Below are 26,935 nucleotides of genomic sequence, written 5' to 3'. Positions count from 1 at the left end.
TTCAGACAGATGAATCAATCAACCAAACAATCTCAACTATGTGCAAAGGACTATTCTAGGTATCAAGGGGATATACAAAACTTAAAATGGAGCTCTTAATAAGAATATGATTTAGATGAAGAAATAAAACATACATATAAAAACATGATGATTGTATACTACTTGCCAATAAAAAGAAATGAACCTGCTATAAATAAACACATGGATGAATCTTAAATTCATTATGCAGAGTAAAAGAAACCACATACAAAAAGCGCATTTTTATAATGTGAAGATTAATCTATAGTGACAAAAGGCAGATAAAGTGGTTTCCTGGGTCCAGGGGAAGATACAGGACTAGACTACACACAGGGGTGCAAATAATCTTTTGGAAGTAATAGAAATGCCTTGTGCTTTAAACTTTAAAAAAAAAAAACTTAAATTATTGCATGTAACTTGTTCCTTCATAAAACTAATGCCAATAAAACCAAAATCAATTGCAATAATAATTGATTACAATGGGTTGGACGATCAAGCAAGAATATACCTTTTACTAGTTTTGACTATAAAAATTACTGGACAAGTTTGGATCAGATTTGAAAGGTCACACAGTAATTTCCAAATATTACTTGATTTGTACTAGGTCTAGAAATCTTGTTGAGCTTAAAGATAAAGTTCTCTTATTGGGTTGATTAGTTTTGGACTCATCCAGTCAATATTTTAGTAACTTTATGTCAGTCTTATTTTTCTTTGGAGGATCCTCTCACTTGAAGCTTATTCTCTTTTCTTTTTTTTTTTAATTTTTTTTATTGTTATGTTAATCACCACACATTACATCATTAGTTTTTGATGTAGTGTTCCATGATTCATTGTTTGTGCATAACACCCAGTGCTCCATGCAGAATATGCCCTCTTTAATACCCATCACCAGGCTAACCCATCCTCCCCGCCACCTCCCCTCTAGAACCCTCAGTTTGTTTTTCAGAGTCCATCGTCTCTCATGGTTCGTCTCCCCCTCCGATTTCCCCTCCTTCATTCTTCCCCTCCTGCTATCTTCTTTTTTTTTTTTCTTAACATATATTCATTATTTGTTTCAGAGGTACAGGTCTGTGATTCAACAGTCTTGCACAATTCACAGCGCTCACCATAGCACATACCCTCCCCAGTGTCTATCACCCAGCCACCCCATCTCTTTTCTTTTTCTATACATTGTCTCCTCTTCTTGGAAGTGGTCTTTATAGAGATTTACAGCACTTTTTTTTTTTTTTTACTGTTTTCAATGTAACCCACAAAGATTTCAATTACAGTTTCATTTTTAGAACATAAGCAACTGTGAAATAATACATTATATGTTAAAAAAAAAAAAGAAGAAGTAAGATAGTAGGAAGGGAGAAATGAAGGGGGGGAAGAACCATGAGAGACTATGGACTCTGAGAAACAAACTGAGGGTTCTAGAGGGGAGGGGGGGATGGGTTGGCCTGGTGATGGGTATTAAGGAGGGCACATATTGAATGGAGCACTGGGTGTTATACGCAAACAATGAATCATGGAACACTACATCAAAAACTAATGATGTAATGTATGGTGATTAACATAATAAAATTTTTTAAAAATAAGCAACTGTGGCTTCTATCTAAAACCCTTTTCAAATGACATATGAGAGAAGAGGAGTGTCTCATATGTCTAATTCTAAAAGGGCGGGACTTTTCAAATGATTTTTTAAGTAATCTCATATTATATTTGGGTTCCAAGAATTAACAACACATTTTTATGAAATAGCAAATAAAGCAGATGTCTATGTTACTAGAGTGTGAGACAAGAAATGGTAAGGGGCATTTTTTTTTTCCTATGATTCAATTTTGGTATAATGTTCTGTGGGATTATCAATTAATTGCATTAAAACCCAAATTCCCACTTATTTTTTTATTTTCTTATAAAATTAATTGCTTAATATAAAGGACACATTTATAAGCTATTCTTCAGAAATGAATGCTTTGAAAGCATATTTATAAACATAAAATATATTTTATATTGAAGAGAATATTAACAGTGAAATATAGCTTAAAGACTAAATTGCTTAGTTTTCATTTACAGGAGCGAAGAGGGTTGAATCTCTAGGAAAGCTTTCTGTTCAGCATATTAAATGCCTAAGGAGTCACACTGGATTTAAAATATAGCACCTATTTTGGAAAGCAAATTCAGGATTCTTGTAGACAGATTGAAATTACTTCCTAATATAGATGACTCAAAGAAATACCTGTCAAATAGAGAGTTAAGACTTTTGAATGCAGACACAGTGTGAAAAATAAGATGATGTATTTTCTATTTCAGCAGAAACATAATTAAAATTAAACTACACTCACAAAAATAAATGAACCATATTCTGAAGAAATAGGTTGAATTTTAATCCTGATTTTTCACATACTTCTAAATATACAAAATTCAAGCATCTGCAGCTAGTCTCCATATCAATAATCTGAATTAGCAGGGTTCCACTGTAATTTCTGAAGTTTTAATGCTGAAATGTTCAATGCAAGCAACTGAAAATGTTTCTTAGATAAAACTGGTCCCAACAGCCTACAACCGTAAATGCTTTTACAAAAATTACTATAGTAAATAAAGTTGGATGGGTCTTAAAAGGAAGGTCTTTGGGCTACACTGTGTTTATTAAATTCCAGGGCTCCCTTTGCTTCATTTCAACGCCCTGTTGTTTACTTCTCTCCCAGCCACGACTAGTAGATGTGGGTCCCCTCCCCATGAGTTTATATTTCTATGCAAGGTTAGTCATGTAACAAGAATACCAAAGAAGAAAAGAAACAAAAACAAAATACAGAGAAAAAAAAAAAAACTTTGAAAAAGAAAAAAAAAGGATAGAAATGAAATCAAAGTCCCCTTTGAAGAGAAGCTGAGCTTGTTTTTTTCTAATATTTTCCAGGATGTATTAAAGAAATTGGTGGAAAGGCTGGGGAAAAAAGGTGACAGGAGACCACACAAATCAATTCTATGCTCTTGTTTACAGCATTTTTGCTTGACATAACCTCATGTAGGTGATGATACAGAATTTTTGATATTTGGCAGAATTAAGTCAAATATATGAACTACAGTTTAAGAAGCATAAATGTCAGCTTTCTAAAGCCTTCTACATCAAAGCTATCAGCAATGGTTTTTGAACACCAACTACAGCAGTATATTAGGTGTCGTGGGAGATATAGAAGAGGTACTATGATATTAGGTACACAGAAGGTATTTTAAAAATATATAAAAACTGAAGGGATAGGTATGAAAGCTACTGGTAGGGAATTTTGGGGGTAAATAAAGCACCTAATCACAAAATAGAGAATCAGGCAATCTAGATTAACATGCATATTATTAAGGGAAGACTAAACTATACAAAAAAGAAATAACATGTCCCAAGGCCACACAAGGAACTCAACCTTTCTGAACCTCAGTTTCCCCTTGAGTGACAGGGACTAGCCTAAGGGACTATTGTCCACAATAAAAGAGTTGAACAATGCTGGATTTGTATATGCATGATGGATCCCTCACCATCCCCACACTGCATCACACTGCAACTTTTCAGTGGGGGTGTTAATATCTGTGAACACGTCCTTTAAAGATAGCAGTTGTAAATGTCTATGTACAAACTTGGGATCAGCCTCCAGTGGAGGTTATCAGGTCTAAGTTTTGCTTTGTTTTACAATAAATATATTTGTCACTATCAATCAATCAAACCCCAGGCTCAGAGAAACAAAATTTAGAAAAGGGATGACATTTTAATTGGGAAGGAGGGTATAAGTAAGAGCACAGAACTGGAAATAAGCATGACTTACTCAAGACAAAATAAAGAGATCTACTTTCTGGGAGTAAGGATTACAGATAAAATTATCAAATAAATAGGGCTCTTAAAGAATACTAAAATGATGTGGAGGAGTCTAGAATTCATACAATTGGCAATAGGAAACAACTACATTTCCGAGCAAGGACATTCCATGATACCACACAAGCCAGAGAGGATGAGACCTAAAAAAAAGAGAAATCAGCTCAATCAGCTGGGAAGAAAAAATAATGTAAGAATGACTGATGTGGGCCACCTGGATTAGGCTGGGCTCACCCAAGGTAGAAAGGAACAGGTTATTTCTCAAAAGAATCAAAAGGACTGGATGTACACTGAATCTCCCCTTTCAGGTCTCTTCACAAACAGCAGAGGACAAATGAGGGTCTTTTCAGACAAACATATAAAAATTATACCTCTTTCTCTCATCTGTGCACTCCCATGTCCCAGTCACTGTTTTATTTTTCACCATAAAATGTGTCACCATCTAACATACTATATATTTTTTTCATCAATGCTTGTTTCTCAGCATTAAAATATAAATACCATGATTTTGTTCTGCTTATTTCCCAGAGGAAGGGGTTCCTTAATTTTGAATTGAATGTGCTGAATAAATTAATATTCTATAAAGAAAACAAAAATGGGGAGACATTAATTATGTTTTCTATGTTCCTTACCTGGAATGCTGGTAAAAAATTAATATGCAAGGAATAATTTCATTAAGAAACCTCAAATAAATTTTATGTTCTTTTTTAAAAAGATTTTATTTCTTTATTTTTTTTCGAGAGAGAGCACACCCAAAAGCTGGGGAGGGGGAAGGGCAGAGGGAGAAGCAGACTCCCCACTGAGAAAGGAGCCAGATGCAGGACTTGAAACCAGGACCCTGGAATCCTGACCTGAGCTGAAGGCAGACGCTTAACCTACTGAGCCACCCAGGCGCCCAACTTTTTTTATGTTCTTAATAAAAGGAAAGCTCAACACTGATTCAATGTGATAGGACACTAAGACGAAAATGCAATTTGTATCACTAGGTAATCGAAAAGAGATCAAACAACAAACCAGAAAGACTTCTAATAGTCCACTTACCCTCTAATAAATGTGAATTATAGAAACGCTGTTGTCAATTTATAATTATTAAACTTCCTTCTTTCAGGATTTCAAAGTGTTCACAGAATGTTTTCATCTGTGATAGCAACACGCATGGCAGAAAGAAGATGCAGATACACGGGGTTAAACAACCTCCTATACGCTGTCACTCCCAGAGCTACGAAGAGAGCATTACTCGATTCAGTACTAACCCAGCATCTAGTTGGAAAATGATGGGATTCTCTAAAAAGAATTTAGAGCCATCAGGTTCAGGAAATGAGTAGAAGAATCTATTTTTTTTTTCATTTAAAAGAGCCTAACCTCAATTGACCATTGAGATGGATGACTTTATTAGATCCTGATGGATCTTAAATGTCATTAATTCACTCATCAGTGTCTAGTAACATTCTTTAACCAGATGGGCAACACAGAGTGTATTCATAGCAATATTCATTATATGAAAGCATTTATCTATTTTGCTTATCAGAACCACTGAAGTAGGGGCGACTGGGTGGCTCAGTCATTAAGCATCTGCCTTTGGCTCAGGTCATGATCTCAGAGTCCTGGGATCGAGCCCCGCATCGGGTTCCCTGCTCTGCGGGAAGCCTGCTTCTCCCTCTCCCACTCCCCCTGCTTGTGTTCCCTCTCTCGCTGTGTCTCTCCCTGTCAAATAAATAAATAGAATCTTAAAAAAAAAAAAAAAAAGGACCACTGAAGTAAAAACAGACCCAAATTAAAAAAAAAGGGGGGGTGGATCCTGAAACATATTCTAAGTTTAGAATAGAATTACGAACAAAAACAAGTTTTCTCAGGAACAACAACAAAAGAGGCCACAAGTGGTAATATATTAGATCCATACAAATTGTAACAGAAAGATTTTCATGACTCCAAACCAGAAATCATTTTAACTTACCTTGGAATATAGTGCTAGTCAAAAAAAATTTAGTATCAGTTAATTTTGCTTTCTAATAAATTTGTGAGGTAACAGTGGATTACTGAGAAATACTACATCTCTGGATCTTCTAAGACACAGGATAATTCAAGAGCACTGAGAATGTTATTACACCCCCTTAAAAAATTCATGCATGGCATAAAGCCTGGCTTTAGGCTGGAAACTTTAGGATCACCACCCATTTCTGACTTTGTCATTAACTGTGTGATTTGGGAAAGTTACCATCTCGGTCATGTTCTCTCATCTGTCAAAAAAGTTAAATATCAATGCCTGTTTATCTCAGAGTTACTATAAAATAAGAGATAAGGACATGTTTTAAAAGCTGAAAATTAATGTATTAATTTAATATATTAATACATAAAGTCACCTCAATCTGAACTACTAGTACTGGTGTTATTTGAAGAGGATAAAGTAGGGGAGGATTAGTGGGATTGCAGAACTGCCTTTACAAATCATAAATAAGTATTCATGAATAAAAGATAGGGCTGAGAAGAAGAATGGAAAATTATAATAATATCATTTTATACAAGAAAATATTGAGCATATATTCCCACCCAGTACCAATATATTATTTTACAGGAACAAGAATCAAGTTACTTTTTATGTAAAGAGGGCTAGGACTTAATAATTAATTAATTAACTAAAATAAATAAGACACTGAAAACGAAATTAGTTTGGGCACCCTTCTAAATCCCTTTATGTTCTCTGCTTTCCAGGGGTTAACCATCCAGGCTGCCCCGACCTAAATTTTAACTATCTCCACTGTAGTGCCATTGACCAAAATGACAGCTATTTAACCTAAACCATATCAAAGTGGAATGCAATCTAACTATAAGACTTTAATCTGCTTCAAATAAAGACTGGGTTGTCTTGGAAGGGACTATTGGGTTGTCTTGCAAGTAACTGCATCTTTTTTTAAAAATCATCACTCTTTTTTTTTTTTTTTTTAAGATTTTATTTATTTGACAGAGACACAGCGAGAGAGGGAACACAAGCAGGGCGAGTGGGAGAGGGAGAAGCAGGCTTCCTGCGGAGCAGGGAGCCCGAGGTGGGGCTCAATCCCAGGACCCTGGGATCATGACCTGAGCCAAAGGCAGACGCTTAACGACTGAGCCACCCAGGCACCCTTTAAATCATCACTCTTAAATCAGAGAATTATTATAGAAGTTTTGGGGTAGATTTGTTTTTACTGGTGACACTTACTCTCAATATGCTACTGTCATAGTACCTTAATACACCCTGTGGGCCTTTTGAATAGCCATTCTGTAAATAATACAAAATAAAATTTGGTTTCTATATAGCAATGAAAAATAGAAAAGGAGAAATATAAATAGAAACATATTTTATTGCTTCTGAAAAAAATGTCTCAAGGTTTGCCTCTATCTTGTCTCAGTAGAAAACCTCTCATTTAGTTGTGAAAACTTGAAAACCTTTCTTCTCAATATGGCCTTAGGCTAACAGAGCTGTGCTGGCAAAGGCCAGAGGTGTTGCTCACTGCGGGGCTAAATGGCTCCATGGTACTTTTACGGTAAAATTGAATTTCTATGATTTACTCATTTGAAGCAACAGAATTTGGAGTGTTTCAAAGTAATTCACAAATTCAAAAGGAAAAGATCTGAAATGCTGGTCATAGCCCTGAGATTAATAACCTCTAGTAGTTTTAGAAATATTTTAAAATAAGAGATCCTTCCTTTATACGAAATCTTGAAGACAGTTCAATATTAAAACAGATGAAAGGCTATGGTACAGTGTTTGAATCAGGGCAGAGGCTTTAAGTCCTCTCCTCCCTGTGCTCTTAAACCCCCAGGGGTAGTCCTAAGGTGCCTACTCAACACTTAAGATTCACAAGTTGACTTCCACTGGCCTACATAATTCTGTGAAATTTAGAACTTAAGAATTTGTTTTGTAACAGCAATTTGACATAAGAAATGAGACAGGTCAGGGTGGCCAGGCCAAAGTACTTGGAATTAATAAAATAAAACTGGTAGCTTTCAGGCTAGGCTTCCTTGTCATTCTCCTTACACTACTTCATGAAAATTAGGAAAAACTATCTTGATAATAAACAGTCTATACCTGAATTTTCCAAATGGATCAAACTTCAGATTTGGCGACAGAAAAGAGGTTAACATGGCTGAACTTTAAGTAGAGAATGACTCAGTGTGGGAACAGGAGGAACTGAAGTTATGTGCTGATGTGATTTAAATGACATCTTTTTATGTTCTAGGACCAATTATCCCATTTATTTGTTGAACAGCTTTGGGCAAAACAAATATTTGTCTCTCAATTTCTTTATCCATAAGACATTTGGTCTGCACTAAATGTTTTGACCTTTTTTTTTTAAAATAGTTACTAATCCATGTTTTATCTAGATATGTATGTTTTTGCTGGGTGAGCTGAAATAAGCCATCACCTCCAAGTTGTAGATTTTCGTATTTCCTTTTAATTATAAGCTCCACCCTGAGGGCCATATTCACATTTTCATCCATCTGTTGGTTGAACTGCCTCCCTGAATGTCTTTCTGAACTTTACCAAAGATGAAATTTCTTCTCTCACAGACATTTTCAGAAGCATAATCCTTCCAGGTATTCATATTTGGGCACTTAAGGTCATCCTCAGTTACTTCTTTTAACCTCTCACGTTCAACTTCTCCAATGTCCTCATCCATTCATTTATTAAGTGTCTACTTTCTGTCTTGCCCCATATTAAGCACCATAGAAAAAAACAAGACCCAGACCATGTCCTGAAGGAGTTTTGAATCTGCCTTTTCACATCTGATCCCTCCTTTCTTTTCCCAATTATTAGAATAGTTTAGTGCCCATTACCTTCTACCAGAACTGTTTTTACAACTTCCTAACTCATTTACTTTCCTCTCATGATCCCATCCTTCTTTAACACTATTAATTTACAATCCACTGTGCCATTAAAATGTCTTAGTATAAGAAATCTAAAGTAGGACTATGATAATGCATCCCCCAAATACACAAACACACACACACACACACACAAATTGGCAGTATACTGACTGCAAAGTAAGTTTCTAAACCTAGGGTGATAGACCAGATATCTAAGGTACCAGGTAAGAAATATCAACACATAAATCTAGTTAGGGTATACAACAGGTTATAGAGAATGCGTAGATATGGAGAAAACATACCTACCCTATCATTCAAATTCAATTAAAAATCACTATAACTGTGGACCAGAATGCTACCAGTTCTCTGATTCTAAACCTCCCTCTAGCCACACCTGTGTTTCGACCACATCGTGTCATGTTCTGCATAACGCTGTTTCAGTGCTTTTGATCATGATGTTCTATCTTCTAGATGATCCTCTCCCTGTCAAGTCTACCATCTGTCCTCATTCTCACCTCTTCCAGTTCAACTACTACTGCCTCCAGGAACTTTCGTTTGTTCTTCTAGTAAGAATTAACCTCTTATTCTCCTTTGTTGTCACTATTTTTTTTATTTTTTACATAGTTATAAACCTGACATATGTATTTATGCTTCACAAAGGTCTTCACAAAGAACCTTACCTGAGTGTACTGAATAAGCATATATGTTGAAGTGGAAGATCAAGTGAAATAATTAAATATTTATCACTACTGAATACAAATAACTTTCCCAATAATGCTTTATGATTTTGACAGAGTATATTAAATGTTTCAGCAAAGAATTTGACTGAATTTTTAAGGCATATTTTGAAATACATGAAGAAATATGATCTAGTTAACAGTACAGAGTCAAAGCTGGTTGGATGGTAATATACAATGAATTCAGACTGATGTAACAAAGGCTATTGAAGTTGGTCCCCAGGAGCATTCTGACAACTCTATAACATATTTTTGTCCATTTTTAAGAAAACATGGAGTAGATGTAAATCATGTTTGTAGATGGCACAAGCATGGAATTACAGGTTAAGATTCAAAATAGCTGACTGGTTGTATGAACTGAACTAAAACAGTAATCAGAGTATGCTGCTTCCATTTCCTCCTCACCCCCATTTTCTCTTCATTAATCCACACTGTCTTGGGAAATGACACCATCATCCACCTAGAAATTTAAGATGAAAATCTTTGAGTCGGTCATGACTCTGCTTTTGCTGTCACTCCTGCATATAATCAATCAACAAGTCCTGTTGAAGCCAACGACTTAGGATATAGCACATCTATTCACTCTTCTCCATCTCTGATGCTAAGACAAAAGTATAAGCCCTTGATGCTTCTTGACTAAATCATAACTGCTTTGCTATTTTCTTATCTTTAGTTTGCACTCCTCAAATCTGTTCTCTTGTCAGAGTGATCTTTCTAAAAAGCAAATTTTATCTTGTTCCTTAAGGCTTTTCATCATCTTGACCCTTATCTGTTTCTCCAGCTCTCTTAGGCTCCCTTGTTGCATTCATGCTCTATTTCCAATTCTTAAAATCAGCACTTCTCTACCATAACTTCATGACTTTTCTTATATTTTTCCTTTGATTTAATATTTCTACCTGTGGTACAAAGAAATAATGGCATCTTAAGATGACCACATCCTAATCCCCAGAATCTAGGTTACTTTGCAAAGGCAAGTAAGGTTGCAGATATAATTAAGTTTGTTAATCAGCTTAAGATAGGAAGAGTTTCCAGGATTATCCAGATGGGGCCAGTATAATCAACAAACTCCTTATAAGCAGAAGAAAGAATCAGAAGACCGTCAAAGGGAAATGTAACTACGGAAGAATAGTAGAGATATGAAAGGTTACTGATTTTGAAGATGGAGGAAAGGAGTCATGACTGTAGCTTATTTCTAGCCTCAAACAACTGGAAAAGGAAACAAGCCAAGTCTCTCCTAGACCCTCCAAAAAGGAACATAGCCCAGCTGACATACAGAGTTCAGCCTACTGAGACCCATGTTGGACTCATGACCTGTAGAACTGTAAGATAACAAATTCATGTTAAAATGTTATATTTATGGAACTTATTATGGCATCAACAGAAAACAAATACACTACTCAACCATGTTAATCTAGTGAACATCCAATAATTCTATGAGACTCAGCTAATGAGGAATGTTGATTCTTCTAAGTGACTTCTATCACAGGGCTTTTTATTTATTTATTTATTTTAAAGACTTTACTTATTTGACAAAGAGAGACAGTGAGAGAGGGAACACAAGCAGGGGGAGTGGGAAAGGGAGAAGCAAGCCTCCCGCTGAGCAGGGAGCCAAATGCCGGGCTCGATCCCAGGACTCTGATCATGACCCAAGCCAAAGGCAGTCACCCAACCGACTGAGCCACCCAGGTGCCCCCCATTACAGGCCTTTTAACTGTCGATGTGACTTATATGTTTAATGTCTTTACCTACTACTGAGCTATAAATCTCTCTAGGACAGATACCTTCCCATATGCTATGGCTTATTTACTTTTGTATTCTCAGCATCTTGCATAGGAGACTGGGTAGATATTTAAATTCTTTTTTAATGTTTGAAGGTGAAATTGAATAGAAATATGTTTCATGCTTTGAAATAGGCTCACAAAATTAATTGGTGAGTAGAGAATAAGGCTGAATTACTAGCAGTTCAGGTGGAAAAACTTACAGGTTTCAACTAAAAGTTTAGTATGAGTCAACAAAACAGTAACATTAATCAAAACAAAAACAAAACAAAGAAAAATAGCAACAAAACACACACACACACACACACACACACACACACACACACACACACACACCTCTGAGTATAGGTGTCATTATTTCCAGAACCAGAGAATTCTTACACCTTACTGTGCTCTCCCTGCTCAGACATCAGGGGTCCTGTGATTAATTCTGAAATTGACTTTAAGAGATATTTTGACAACTAAAATATGTCCAGAACAGGAGGAGATGGCCAGGAAGAACATGAAAAGGATTTAAAGACTGTGAAGAATGGTTTTAGAAACAGAAGTTATAAAATTTGGAAAAGAAAAATTAGGGTCTGGGTATGAGAGTGGGGGATGTATTTATAGAAATTATTTTTTTAAATGTGCATGAGAAATTAGACAGACTGTGTTTAACTCCAGATAATTTGAAAACACAGAGAGCACACCACACTGGAGAAACTCAGTAACTATCTTAGTTAGTAACAATAACAACATGCAGATGGCTAATTGGCGATAGTTTCAGCAGGCATATTTTGATTCAAATTAAGAAGAGAAACTCTTTAATAATTAAAACTCTCCTTTACAAGACTGCTACAAGTACACTCTCCTTCTGGACATGGAAACACAGTTTGGATCATCACCATCCCAGAACCAGCAGAAGAGTTTGTTGTGTAGGCATTTGGACTACAATACTTGTAAAGTTTTAGTCAAATTTAGGATTCTATTATTAAGTCCTTTTCCTTGCTAAAGCAATTACATGTACATCCCAGTTTTTGAAAGTTCACATTACACCACTTCACTTTTATGGGAGATCTACACTAGTACCTGTTTTGGTAGCCAAAAGAAATTCACAGAATTTTTTGTTTTTACAAAAAAGCTGAAAAGCGAAAATAGCTTCCAGCATTTGTGTTGCAGTGGGCTGTTAACAGAGGCAGTATGCACCAGGAGTAGCAAAAGTGGCCCCTCCAAGCTCCTTGCTCTGGAACTACACTCAGTATCCCAACATGAAGCAGCCATACCTTTGAACTTCATCTGTGAGCATCTGTACTTTATCTCAATTTATTGTGTGCATCCATTAGCAAGATATGTCCTAAGGTCTCAGAAGAGCCTAAGAGAGGTTATGTTTTAGGTCAGGGAAATATATTTAAAAGTTAAAAGTTATTTGACCATTCTTTTTTTTTTTTCCTATTTAATTTATTTATTTTTATTATGTTACGTTAATCACCATACATTACATCATTAGTTTTTGATGTAATATTTGACCATTCTTTTTTTTTTTTTTAAAGATTTTATTTATTTATTTGAGAGAGAGAATGAGATAGAGAGAGCATGAGAGGGGGGAGGGTCAGAGGGAGAAGCAGGCTCCCTGTTCAGCAGGGAGCCCGATGCGGGACTCGATCCAGGGACTCCAGGATCATGACCTGAGCCGAAGGCAGTCGCTTAACCAACTGAGCCACCCAGGCGCCCTATTTGACCATTCTTAAACTCATTTTTCTCATCTGTAAAATGAGACTAATAAAATCTACCTCTTTTTGTTTGAGGATTACGTGTATGATTATGACTAACATAAAATACATCTTTAAGATTTTTTTTTAAGATTTTATTTATTCATTTAAGAGAGAGAGAGCACAAGCAGGGAAGAGGGGCAGAGGGAGAGGGAGAGAAGCCCGCTCCCTGCCGAGCAGGGAGATAGATGTGGGGCTTGATCCCAGGACCCTGAGATCATGACCTGAGCTGAAGGCAGATGCTTAACTGAGCCACCCAGGTGCCCCAATAAATAACATCTTTAAAAAAAAGAAATTATATGGTACTTTCAAACACTGTATGTTAGTCAGTTAGTAATTTAGTTAGTTAGTGAGTAACAGGGTAGGGATACTGAGAGATTCATCTTTGGCAAGATATCTTTGGCAATATGGGTTTTTTTCACATGAAACATGTACCCATTTATTTCTAGAGCTTTCTAGTCCCTGAGGTTGCCCTCTCAAGCTGCAGCCATTGCTCTTCCACATCTTTGCTCCCTGGGGAAATAATGTTGTGTTGTCACTGCAGCTGCATGATAACTCCCGCTCCCCCACCCCGGGAGCTTCTTCCCTTCAGCACTCCTCTTCCTGCTCTTCTTTCTACTCACGTTTTTTTTTATCCCTTCCTTTTGTAGGTTTTTAAAATCTGATAATAGATCTCCATATAAGTCTTATACCTGTGTCAGTCATTTCTAAAATGTCTCATAAGAACATTATTTCTTTCTTAATAGACTCCAGGGACCAAATTTCCACCCCTAAAGCTTGGCCTTTGTAGAAATGGCATATTCTTATTTTATTTAATGTCTCCTTCACCTTAGCCTCCAGTTTAAAAAAAAGTATCATAATCAACTTTTTCATTGTATAGAGATATATATGTGGCATATTTCTTATGTGAGCTCAGCATTTATTGTTTGGTTTTCTCTTTGTCTGGATCTCTTTACCATGGCAATGATCCTAGAATATATTACAAATTATCCATGGGTGGACATCACATAAAAAGTTTAAATGTTGCCACAGAGCCAAATTTGATTTTTTTAAGCACCTATCTGAACTCCACACAATGAAAATTTTAATGACCTTTAGCACAAGATTTGAGAGAGCCCGGTGACATCTTTACTAGTCTGAATACCAACTGTTTCATTTCAAGGATAAAGGGAAGGCCTAACTCAAAAACCATCTCTTATTTCCCTATACTTTCATAATGGACCAACTTCTCTTAAAGCAAGATAACATTTTTTTTATTAGCAAGAAAAGTCTCTCAATGCAGAAGGAATATGGACTTAATTAAAAACTTGAATATGCCCCTTGCAAGAAGAAATAAATGACCTTCATCACCATGAAGTACAAATTTTAACTCTTAAGAGACCAAAAGCCAATTAACTGAGTCAGTAACACTTCAAAAAATGGCTGTGCTTTAGAAGCTTCTGGGGGAGTTGAGGGGGCTTTTCAAGGTATAGGATTCCAATCCATCCTAGGTCTACTAAGTACAATTATCAGGCAAGTTCCTTTAAAATCAGTATTTTTAAAATGTGCCCCTGGTGATTGGTGGGTGGGGGTGGGCAGGGCAGCCAACTTGAGAACTGTGGGGTCAGAACAATGGTAATGAGGTCAAAGTTTGTAGTGGTGTTTGAGAAATTGTTCAGAAGTTTTAAGAAGGAGGTAAGTTACTTGGCCAGCCTCTCTTAAAAACAGCAGTCCTCCTTTAAATCAGACATTTTTTATTTTTTATTTTTGAGAGAGAGAGCAGGGGAGGGACAGAGAGGGAGGGAGAGAGAGAATTTTAAGCAGGCTCCATACCCAGCGCAGACCCAATGCAGGGCTCAGTCTCACAACCCCAAGACCATGACCTGAGCCAAAATCAAGAGTCAGACACTTAACCAACTGAGCCACCCAGGCACCCCCAGAACACTTTTTTTTAAATTAGAGAAGACATACTTGAAGGTGTTCAAGAAAAAAGCAACAGCGTCTTAACCCTAAGAGGTCATGACATCACTCTTTATAAACAATGAGAGAGCAAGTCCGAAACCAAATTGTCCTCACATGCATCAGTTCAAATTCTGGCTTTCTTTTGGAGCAATCAGCTTTTCTCTCTTTCCATCACAATGAACGGCTCCTAATTTCACTCAGTCTTCTCACAAAGAATACCACTGGTCACAGGAAATACAGACGGGTCAGTGCAAACCTAAGGGCTCTGCCAGGGAAGCAATTCAAAATGCATGCCCTGCTGTCCGTCAGATACTGCATTCTTTCATCTAAACAAATAATCACTAGAAAGACAGTCATAACAAGCCATCACATAATTCTTTTAGGTCGGCATAGCATCAAAAATAGCTGTTCCCTAAGTTGAACGGAAGATTCCTGGCATATTTTGCCACTAGCTCTCCGCAAAAAATCTATGGTTAGCTTGTGAATGAGGATTTCCCTGTGAACTGAAATCACAACTGACCAATCTAGGGATTTCCATCCCTCTGGCAGTGCTTTAGTCCACTCTAAATGTGATTGTTCCCTTGAATGGAGTAATTTAATTTTCTCCAAATGTCTCCTGACTTTATAATGCCAAGTTTAGAAAATGAAATGGAGAACTGGGTCAGTTGACCAGGTAATTCAGGCCAAAAAATAAAAGCCTGCTTAGAAACTTCATATAACATGAGTCGTTTTAATTTCCTGAATTAACATTTGTCTGAGTCGTCAAATTGTCTGCTCGCTATCTGTGCGATGTATTAAAAAAATTATCTAAGGTGAAAGAAAACACTGTTCTCAGATCACAACTGTGGTAGCATCCTGCACTCTACTTGGTGAAAGTAAATACTAATGATCACTGAAGATTACTTCAGCTGCTGCTTTTCTGAACGAGCTATCATGTGGTCCTAGGCACACAGCAATTCATAGGCAAACAAGCCAAGCAGAAAGGGGAAAACTGCACTTAGTAGAATATACATTCTGTATAAGTAGATATAATTCGAACGTGTAAAGACATGTCCTGAAAAATGGTAACTATTATCACTGTGCTTATATTTCTTAATGTGAAAGACCTTGAAAACATCCATTCTGAAAAGCTATGGCTTTATACCATGTCTAAGAGTCCCACATAAAGAAAGACCTCATTGGTGCTTTTAGTAATACATGACTGAAACTGAAACCATTCTCTCTCTCTCTCTGTCCCTCTCTCTCTCTCCCTACCAAAATGACAAGCAATAAGATACTAATTTTAAGAGAACCATGACCTTAGGCATTGTAGTTTTGTTGTTGCTTTTTGATTTGGCGATTTCCAATCACCGTAGTTCTTCAGTGCAAGTTCCATAGGTTAGGACAGCTGGCTGTGGACCTGGACTACTTGATAAATTCATCTACTTGAAAATATGATCATTTATCCCTGGGCTGGGTAAAAGTCAAAGACCTTAAGGTATATATAGCTATTTGAGGACCTGAGAAGAATGAATATATTTCTTTTAATGTTAGAAGCACAAGTTAAGCTACACGAAGATGAAGTACAGCAGATCTACTTCATTCTTTGAAACTTTCCCTCTCACAAATAGCCAAAAAGCACTTCCTGACAGTCACAATGAATAATGTTTAGAAGTCAAATGTGCAGGAGCTTCTTCCTGTTACCTACGTACACACAAAGATATACAAAGATGAATTACTTTCCCTTTCTTAAAGAATCATTACTTTAAGACTGGTTGTTAGAGAAATTTGAAAGGAAGAGCCTGATCATCAGTGGTCGTTGGGGTGGTTTTCAAATCCTTTCCAAATTCTCTGAGATCACCTAAATTGGGCAGGAAACAAGGAAGATCAAAAGGGTCAAGCTGAGTCCACACTCCCAATTCAAGGAGAAAAAAAATCTGTTTTTATTGATTTAGTTTGTCCTTCATGGGAAGATCTACCTCAAAGCAAAAAGGAAAAAGAACTGTTAAAATTTGCGTATTATAAGAAAGAAAAAATAATATCTGTAGTAAAATCTAAAAGGAAATTTTACACACTTGTTTAGCCAATTAGTTCTATCTTTAACCAAGCATTATTGAGTACCTACTTATGATAGCCACTGTTCTAGGGGCTCTTGAGATACATCAGGACAGGGCAGAAATCTCTGCCCTCTTGTATTCTGGAGGGAGAAAAACAGATAATAAACAGTGAACAAAGTAAATGAAAAAAAAAATTAAAGTAGGTTAGAAGATAATAATCATCGTGGAAGAAAAACTAGACTGGGGTATGATAGTTCAGGAGAAGGGCAAATTGTAGTATTGAATAGGATAATCAGAGTAAGTCTCTTGAGAAAGTGCCATTTGAACAAAATCTTGAAGGATGTGAGGGTGCTACCCAATTACGTAAATATTTCAAGGTAATTATATGTTATTTTCTAGCAAAGATACTATGTAGGAAGAGAAGTCCCTAATTAGCTTTTCCTTGAAAATCTGGTCTTCAGGTGACTAACTGGTTTCCTATAAACCCAACTCATATATCACTCTATGGAGTCTTACTGAGGCAAATCATTAATTCACAAAAAAAGTTTTCTCAGGATGGTTACTTTCAGTCCCTGAGAAAATATTTACCTCCCTGCTCCCTTCAGCCTGCAAATTTGTGCCTAAAAAGCAGCACTTTGCCAGTGAACTCCTAGGTTTTTTCAAAGGGGAGACAAGTCCATTTCAACTTCATCATTGTATGAAAGAAAAAAAATGAAAATGTAAAGAGTTATAGAAATATCTAAATAATTTTGATTAAGTACAATCAACCTTTAATGCTTTATTGTACCAATACTCTTTGTCGTATGGGCCATCAGGCCAATGAGGTTCAATTAGTTATAACTTAAAACAATCACAGAATCATAAATTATAGGTATTTATATGATGGACAGAAGATATTAAGAAATAACGTTTTTTAAACCTTTGGCACATTACAGATCATTAGTTTTGAAATTCATTTAATCTAAATACTCTAAACAAGTATCTTCTTTTATTTCATTGCTACAATCAATAAAAACCATCTTCTAACTACTTATGCAATTTGCCATGTAACATATCCTTGAGAGTGGAGTATTTTTATTAGCCCATATCACAGATCATAAGATTTATATAGAGTAAGGCTATATTACTTGCCCAAGGACAAATAAAGGATCTGAACCCAGGTCTCATGACTTCATGGACTCCTACCCATCACACTATTCTGCTCTCTTATTATAAAATGAAATTTTACACCACTAAAAAGGAAACCTTGAAATGAGAATCAATAGCATCCTCTTTAATACTCTGATTGGTTTCCTTCACACTACCTCTAAATTTTTTTTGTAAGAATAAGAATATGAAACTTTCATGATTATCAGTGTGTAACTGAAGTCTTTAAACTTTCCTTAAGTTTGGTTATTCTCTATCAGTTGTTTTAGTTCAAAGTCTCCACAATGTTTTGTCTATCATATTGTCTATCATAATAAGCAATATCTCCGGAGTATCATGCCTTATAATCAAGAGTATCATTTTTTAGATGATCTGTAATGTTCTTTCCTGTTCCAAATTCTATGATTATTTTTTTTAAAGACTTTATTTATTCATTTGAGAGAGAGAACACGAGTGGGGGGAGAGGCAGAGGGAGAGGGAGAGGCAGACTCCCCGCTGAGCAGGGAGCCCTATGCAGGGCTTGATCCCAGGATCCGGAGATCATGACCTGAGCTGAAGGCAGATGCTTAACCATCTGAGCCACCCGGGCACCCCTGATTCATTTTTTTTAAGATTTTATTTTTATTTTTTTATTTTATTTTTTAAGATTTTATTTATTTTTTGCAAGAGAGAGTGAGTGTGTGTGTACAAGCAGGAAGGAGAGGGAGAAACAGGCTTCCCACAAGCAGGGAGCCTAATGCGGGGCTCAATCTCAGGACCCCGAGATCATGACCTGAGCCTAAGGCAGACACTCAACTGACTGAGCCACCCAGGCACCCCAAGATTTTTTTAGGGGGCCGCCTGCGTGGCACAGTCAGTTGAGCGTCCAACTCCTGGTTTTTGTTCAGGTTGTGATCTCAGGGTCATGAGATCCAGCCCCCTGTCAAATCTGCTTAAAATTCTCTCTCCCTCTCCCTCTGCCACTCCCCCCACCAAAATAAATAAAGTCTTTAAAAAATAAAATATTTTATTTTTAAGTAATCTCCATACCCAATGTGGGGCTTGAACCCCGAGATCGAGTCCAACACCCCACCGACTAAGCCAGCTAGATGCCCCCAAAATTCTATGATTCTATTTAAAGATCCTGATGCCTTTAGTATATGAGCTAAGAACTCTTGGGAAATTACAATTTTCTTTAAAACCACTGGTTAAAACAATTTAAAAAAATATTCCCTCTTACCAACCTAAATGTGTTGATGTTGTTTTTTGAGCAAAATCTAGATAAATAAAAAATATTTAAAAATGGACAGATAAGATAAAAATCATTATTTTGAAAAAGGAATCATCCTTTTATTTTATATTTAGTTAGTTAGTAGATTCCATGCCCAATGTGGGGCTTGAACTCAGAACTCTAAGATCAAGAATCGGATGCTCCACTGTCTAAGCCAGCCAGGCACCACAGAAATCATCCTTTTTAAAGTCTAGTATGCCAAAATTAAAATTTTTTGCTATTTTTGATCTGTTTTAGTAAAGCATCTAAATTTATATTTATGCTACCTCATTCTTAAAAATATTAGACTGTGGAGAGTCCTTTTCGTGCTCTTCTCCAAGGATAAATTAATCTACTACAAGTCTAATAAAATCCTTGCTTAGTTTATTAGTTATTCAATGTCACCACTGTTTATAGAATGTATGAAGATGTGAAATATCTCATCCCAGAGCTCGGAGTGTAGAGATTCAATGGAGCCGGGACTTATTAGTAATAACTATAATGACAAAAATGATTGAATTGCAGCAAGAGATAATACATAAATATTTACTTTAAAAGTAATTTTTCTTGATTACACCCAGAAGTGATAGGCATGTAGGCTAAAGAAAAACTAAAAAAATTCCAAATTCTAGTCACATAAGCTTCTATGTATGTCATATTGATGAATATATTTATAAAGATGATGAAGATATTTAATGCCTGATCTTATAAAGTGAAATTCTAGTCTTTCCATGTTCTATAACTGTGAATGAGGAGCATCCCCTGGTACTGCAACAGTAAAAGCAATAAGAGATAATTCAAAATAAATTACTGCTTAGTTTGCATATGCACAAAATGTAGGCATTTCAACACAGTAAAATTCTGTCAACATTCACAAATGCTTCTGAATAATGAAGAATACTTAATATTATAAAGTTAAATAAGGAAATATGATTTAAAAAGCCATACAGAAGAAAATAGGATATTTTCAAAATCAAATTAGATCCACATCAGAAACCACAGTAAATGTATTTAAAAGTTATAAAACAAATATGCATCATAATGGTGATTTGAAGTTGGATATTTCATAAACAAATTAGCAATGCAAGAATTGAAAGATGGTAACAAAAGTCATAGAAACAAAGGAAAATGTATAAAAAATACTAAATGCTTTTTTCTTCCCCTAAATATTAATAACATCAAATCTACTTTAAGAGTAAATATAATAAAATGTTAGCTGTGGTGTGACATTACAGATAAAATTTTAAAACACATTATCTTTGATATTGTTAATTGTAGTAGAATCAATTATATCTAGTTATTGATACAATTAGTTTTGAGAAAAATTTATTTTATTTTTTTTATAAATTACTCTATTTTAAGATCTTGATTTTCACTAATACAAAAAAGTTTAGGCCCTTTTACAATAATTTTATGCCTGACAGCTGTATTTGTAATACCTTGGCCTTCTAGAAATATGAGGAACCTGGATAATCAAACACTTATTGTTTCATTTGAAATGGTCAAATGGACATTTACTTTGCAAATATGCTGCAGAATTTTGAATGGAGGAACAGTAAATATGCTCATATCACAAGATAAGACTTATAAATTTTGGCTCTTTTGGAAGTTTGCAATTGAAACCCAATCTATACAGGTTTTTTGGTACATTACAGTTGATACAGTGAGATTTAAAACAACAACAACAGCAAAAAATAAACAAAAACCTCATGGAAACCACGTAAGATAGCATAACATCAGTTCTAACTTTCAGGAAAATTTCTGTATTGTATGAACAATGAAAGCTACAAAATAAAATCTGATCAGTTGACACTGTGACAACAAATCACATTAAAATTCCTGAAAACCCTTAAATACAAAGATGCATTGACTTCACTTCCTTACAGACCCACTGTGGTGCATATGCTAAGGTATATCAAAGTGGTATCTTCGGAACGAGGCCTTACTGAGAAAGAAATACTGCAGCTCTGGAAAAAGGATATGGATGATAGGAAACAAAAGAAAGTTGACAGAGAAGAGAGGATTCCATGTAATTTGTTGCTACAATTCTTTTCAGTTATTTGCATAAATTTCCTCTTCCTTTTCCACCCTTTACTTTGTCCACTCCAAACCCTCGATGGCTTCCTCTACATCTACCTCTTCCAATGTGCACCCCCAACATCACACACATATATCCTTAAGTCATGAAAATGGTAAATTCAAGATACAATATGAAAAATATTCTGGAAATACAATGTTTAAAAAGAAAGTCAAGCTTCCTGCCCCCATGGAGCTTACATTCTACTAGGAAAAGTTAACATTAAATATATAATCACTCATATAAACATATAATTACAATTAAAATGATTGCTATAAAGGAAAATACAAGTCTCTAATCAAAGCACTAACATACATTCATTATTAACATTAATTATTAACAGCTCCTGAGCTATTAACCAGCCACTATGGCTGGATTTGCAGTGTAACTTACTTTTTTGGCATTTTAATTGAAATGGTCATTCGTTTCTCTCAGACAACCATTAGAGTAAAGTATGAGTAAATAAAGTAATTACTGAAATGAAACAACCAGTTAAACAATCATGGAAAAAACAAAAACAGAAACAAAAAAACAACTCAATTCCCAGGCAAATAAACAAACCTAAATTCTAAATAGAATGGAGAATAAAGTTAGCATTGTCAATGGTCCTAAGAATACTAATGACAAACTTCAAGCTTAAAAAAAGAAAGCAAACACAATTTTCACAAAACCCATTTGGATCCATCTAGCCACAACTAGCAGAAGCAAGGTTGGCTCTAGATAACACCTCTCTTCAGCTATCCCAAAGAAAGCTATGTTTCATTGCAACCAAGTTTATTCCTAACTGCATCCAGTTAAAGGTGACATGTCCTTGTTCAGAAAACACAAAAATAAATACAAATAATTAACTCTAAAGTTTGAAGTAGAATGACCAACTGAAAATATGAGGCAAGATGGCCTATGGGAAGAGTGAGAAAGCTTCCATTTCATTCATTATGATTCTGCCAGCACATGGCAATGATCCTTAACACGTCTCCTTAACATGGCTTAGCTGTTCTTGTCATGTACACATCATAAGGGATTCTGCAGTTTCCAAACCCTGAAAAATTAATTAGGGAGTAAGGGATCCACACCAACTATGTAAGGATACATCACAAAGTGGTATCAGTGCTTACCTCTAGGGAGAAGACTGAGGAGGATGAAGAAGGTTAACAGGAGTAATGTTCTCTTTAGATGAGTTTTGTTTTTTGGGTTTTTTTTTTGTTTTTTTTTTTTTAAGAAATAGCATTCATCTATCACTGGGCATTTAACTTTTAGAAAATATTTAAAAATCCATATAGAAAAAAATCAAAATGATAATGTTCTTGAATCCAGTTTTGCCTCTGGACTCAAAAAAAAAAAAAGAAAGAAAGAAAGACATTAATGCACAGATGTTCATTCCAGAGTCCCTGAATTCACTACTGCTAAAGAGAGCAGCGGTGTCAAGAAAAATGCTCCAGGATTATACTATGATTGAAAGATTTAGGAAGCATTAATTTACAATGCAAATAAATTATTTCAGAGTGGACAGGTTTAACACCTATTTTATGCACAACTAGGATTTAACTTGATATTGAAGCTAGAGTGGAAAGTTTCTAGGTATTTTTTGATTCCTTCGACATGTGGCACAGGACATGTTATCTTTATCTTTTCTGAATGTTAATCACATTTTTTTTTTTACCATTTTCAGCACTTCCATTCTGTCATTTATACTAACTTGTCCACATGTTTTCATTTCCCTAATAAACTGAAACTCTTTGAATGTGCATACGATGTCATAGTCAAGATTGTATTTTTGCTCTAGAATGCAGATTTGTTGAACTGATTTACAATTAAAGAAGACTTACAAATCATGTTTCTCAATTCTATACATCTAATTAACCAACATGTAAAGGTTACCACTCTGATTTGCAAAATATTCAAATCTATCTTAAAATCTTTTCCCCATTTAACAACAAAAAGCATCCTGGTTCCATTAACAGAAGAAAAATGTAAAGGAACAACCAAATTCCTGCACTCTGTAGTTTTGTGCTGATTGAGGAATAAACTTCAATGAAAAGTGGTGAAGTAAAATATGTTTGACACACATGCCAACAGAAAACATTTAAGACTGACATATAAAACTGAATGAAGTTAAGTGACACTTAGCATTAATTACATCAAAACAAATTATCAGGTGAGTATAAACATGAATTATTCTCTATGTAGAGTTAAATGGTTATAGAATTAAGATTATTTTTGAGTTACTTTTTTACAACATAACGTATATGTGTATGTATATTTAGAAAGTTTGTGTATATACATGCATTCATACATATACAAACACATATACATACAGTTTACTCAGCCAGTAAAATAAAATATAAATACAGTTCCCTCTATGACATCCTGAATCCTCTAAGAAGGAACATGGTAGGAAATGCCCACTAAGAAAGGGAAGTAGATGAGAATTCGACATAAAAACTTTAGAAAACCTCCCAAATGGTACATGAAATCTCGAAAACAATTGATAAATACTGCCATTTGTGTAGTTGCTGGAAGGCTTAAAACAATATTAAATTATAATATTGGAAATGGTTGACCAAAACACAAACTGCAATAGCATATGTTCTCTTTTTATTGGCTCAAAATACCCAAGCAATATTTGTTTCTAAAGCTCAATTTTACACATTTAAAACTGGTATCATTTCTTACTTATTGCCTGGCTCATGTTCAGGTGCTTTTTCAAGCAGAAAAGTTTCCCTGCTAGATGACACAAACGTAAAGGTGAAGAACTGTGAGCTTTTGTCGCAATTCAGATTTAGACTCAGAGCACAAGAAAATTCAGAGAATTTAAGGATAAGACACATTCCTGCATTAAAAATAAAAACAAAACCCATGAAAAACAAGAACAAAACAAACAAAAACAAAAACTAGAGACCAAGGGCACATTCAGTAATACATAGTTAAAAATGGTTAATTTAAAGGCTATGATACATATTTACCACAGCTACGTATCATCTACCTCCTGTTAATAAAAACACTAAACACAATGTGGTTGGCTCTAAATGGCAAATTAAGCATGCTTTTAAATCTAGCATCAATGCTGTCAAGGAGTACACATGCCTGACTTACCAAGTGATGCAGAAATGTGTACCTGGTTGATAACGTTCTTAAAACAAAGTTAGTATGTGCAAAAGAAAGAACAGGCTTGTCTTGTTTCTTTGTCTCTTTCACAGTACTGCCTTTTCAAGTTATTGTGGAATTAATGTGTATATAGACATCTATCAGGCAACAAGGTGATGAGCACACCACAGTACCATTTCAATGCTGCACATGCTTAGACGTCCCAATGCAAAATGGCTGGGGCAGGTGTGCTCCCGAGTTAAATGTTTGAGGATGACATATTTATGGTGACTACACTCATCATTTAACTACCATTAAATGATACTGCAAAAAAATGATCCTGAAACCTGTAGCTAATTTCTAAATATACTAATTATATAAGCAGCCGACGTGGAAAAAAATCACCCTAAAGAGCAAGAAAAAAAAGAGTGAAACATTTTGATGGATTTTTCTTACCTTCAATTAATAAAATATTCATTAACACTCATACCCACCTCCCAGTGCCCATTACTAATGCAAAAAGGTCTAAAAACATTTTCATAATGTATACACACTGTAATTCATACAGATGATATTAAGAAGAAATAAAATAATGTAATACCTTTACTTTTACCTATGGATTTGATGAAATGGTTCCATGAAGAAAGGGTTTCCATACAAAGAGAATAAAAAGAGAAACAACAATAAGAATTATGAATATATGTAAATGCACTACTCTTTGAAAATTAAACAAGACAAGAAAGTATAAATAAGGGTTTGAAAACACATGGAGATATAATCAGCACATGTTGAGAAATCTGCCTTCTTTTTTAAGGCAACATGCAAAAGAACTGAAACACCCATGCTCACTTTAAAAGATTACACAAAAAAGAAGATACACAATGACTGTACTATATGTAGAAAAAGTATTGATTCTGTGAAACACTATACCCAGCATTCTAGAAACCAGAAGCCAAAGATGTCTGCATGTTCCCAAACTGCCATGCATGGGTGAAAAATGGACTCTTTTCGGTATAGTAGATTAAACTGAATATGATATTAACTTCTGATGGTTCTCGGTTTTTCTTTACTATAGCTACCCTTAACTGCATATGCTTATAAATGTATGGAAACTTTCAATCACAAATTCTTATGTCTCATTTATCTGCAGATATTACAGTGCAAAGAATGAAGGAAAATAAAAGTCAAAGGAGCAAACCAAAATCAAACCAACAAATAAAGGGGAGAAAAACATGAAAAAATGTGAACAAAATTATGTATTATTTTGCAGCCAGATAATTTGCAAGCATTTGCCCATCCTTTGCAGTGATGGTTTAAAGCAGCTACAGAACAAGAAAACACTGAAAGCAGAGTGGAAAAGGAACAGAGCCCATACCTTGGTCGCCCATCATCAGGTGCGCCAGACCTTGAAGGGAAACAAGAGCACAGTCAGCAATAAACAAGGGAGCATGGGAAGGCAGGGTTGTCACGGTGACAAAAATGTTCAGTGACAGACATCTTGTTTCCTATGAGACATGTCTGTATCACAGAGGCAAATCAAAAAGCATTCTTTCAACCCCTGGTTGGAATGCTTTGGGGCAAAGAGCTACAGTACTGCAATTTAAATACTGGCATATGCTGCCCTGTGTATTTCTTCGATGTATCAGTTGGAACAATCAAGAGCATAAAAGCATGACTTAAAATCCAACCAATCCCTTAAATATTGCATCTGCCCTTTGTGCCCTTTGATGAGACTGTTTGGAACACTGCCACCACAAGGTTTCTTATTCTTTGGTGATGAAATTATATTTTTAAAAACCCAAAGAAATATCTGGAACATGGGCTGGGTCTGATCTTTTTCCCCTCATCAAAAAATGAGAAGTTTTATAATTAAATTAAAAAAAAAATCCCTTAGTCACACTGAAATGATAATGCAGAAATGTCTACTTGTCTAACACATGTAGCAATTGACTAAGCTTGTTCAAATACAAAAAAGACTTTTAAACATGCAGCTGTAAAGTTGGAATTTACTACAGAATGATGTTTTTAGGAAACAATGGATCAGCTTTAAATAAGCTCAAGTAATTTTCCATGGAGAACAAAACTATTCAGTCTTTTACTTAAACATTATCTAAATACTAAACTATGAGTTAATGTGAATATATATATATTTAATCATGTTTTATATTTTTATATAAATCAAAATTTCATCAAGGAAGTTTTCAAAAATAATACTGAATTCCCTTTACTTAAAATTATTTATTATCTGTTATTTGACAGTTTACTTCAGTTTGAAGATCACTCCTTTTCTAAAGAATACTGCTAATGTTCTTTTAAAAAACTCTCTCACTATCCAAGAAGATACTTTTTACTGAGAGGCATTAATTCCTAGTTCTTTATTCCATATTCGGAAACAAAGCTATTCCTCAATCCATGTCTATTTCAAGAATATGGGAAAA

The 26,935-nt window shown here is 35.2% G+C and overlaps 1 protein-coding gene across 22 annotated transcripts in view; it reads right to left on the bottom strand.

Moving 5' to 3' along the window:
• The window catches only part of NRXN1 (neurexin 1), a 1,113,724-nt gene that overhangs the window by 978,953 nt on the left and 107,836 nt on the right, over nucleotides 1-26,935 (bottom strand). For 16 of the 22 annotated variants that reach the window (XM_078056570.1, XM_078056572.1, XM_078056583.1 and 13 more), the window contains exon 4: nucleotides 25,873-25,902. The exons of 5 other annotated variants lie outside the window; for them this stretch is intronic. In XM_078056570.1, the coding sequence (XP_077912696.1) occupies nucleotides 25,873-25,902 (30 nt within the window). Of the gene's footprint in view, nucleotides 1-25,098; nucleotides 25,107-25,872; nucleotides 25,903-26,935 lie in introns of those variants that run through there. One more of the 22 variants, XM_078056591.1, reaches the window with a different exon arrangement.

The sequence above is a fragment of the Halichoerus grypus genome, chromosome 10 (assembly GCF_964656455.1).
Source record: "Halichoerus grypus chromosome 10, mHalGry1.hap1.1, whole genome shotgun sequence".
NCBI lineage: Eukaryota > Metazoa > Chordata > Mammalia > Carnivora > Phocidae > Halichoerus > Halichoerus grypus.
Note: the sequence above shows the minus strand (reverse complement) of the source record. Positions and strands in the feature narration are given on the sequence as shown.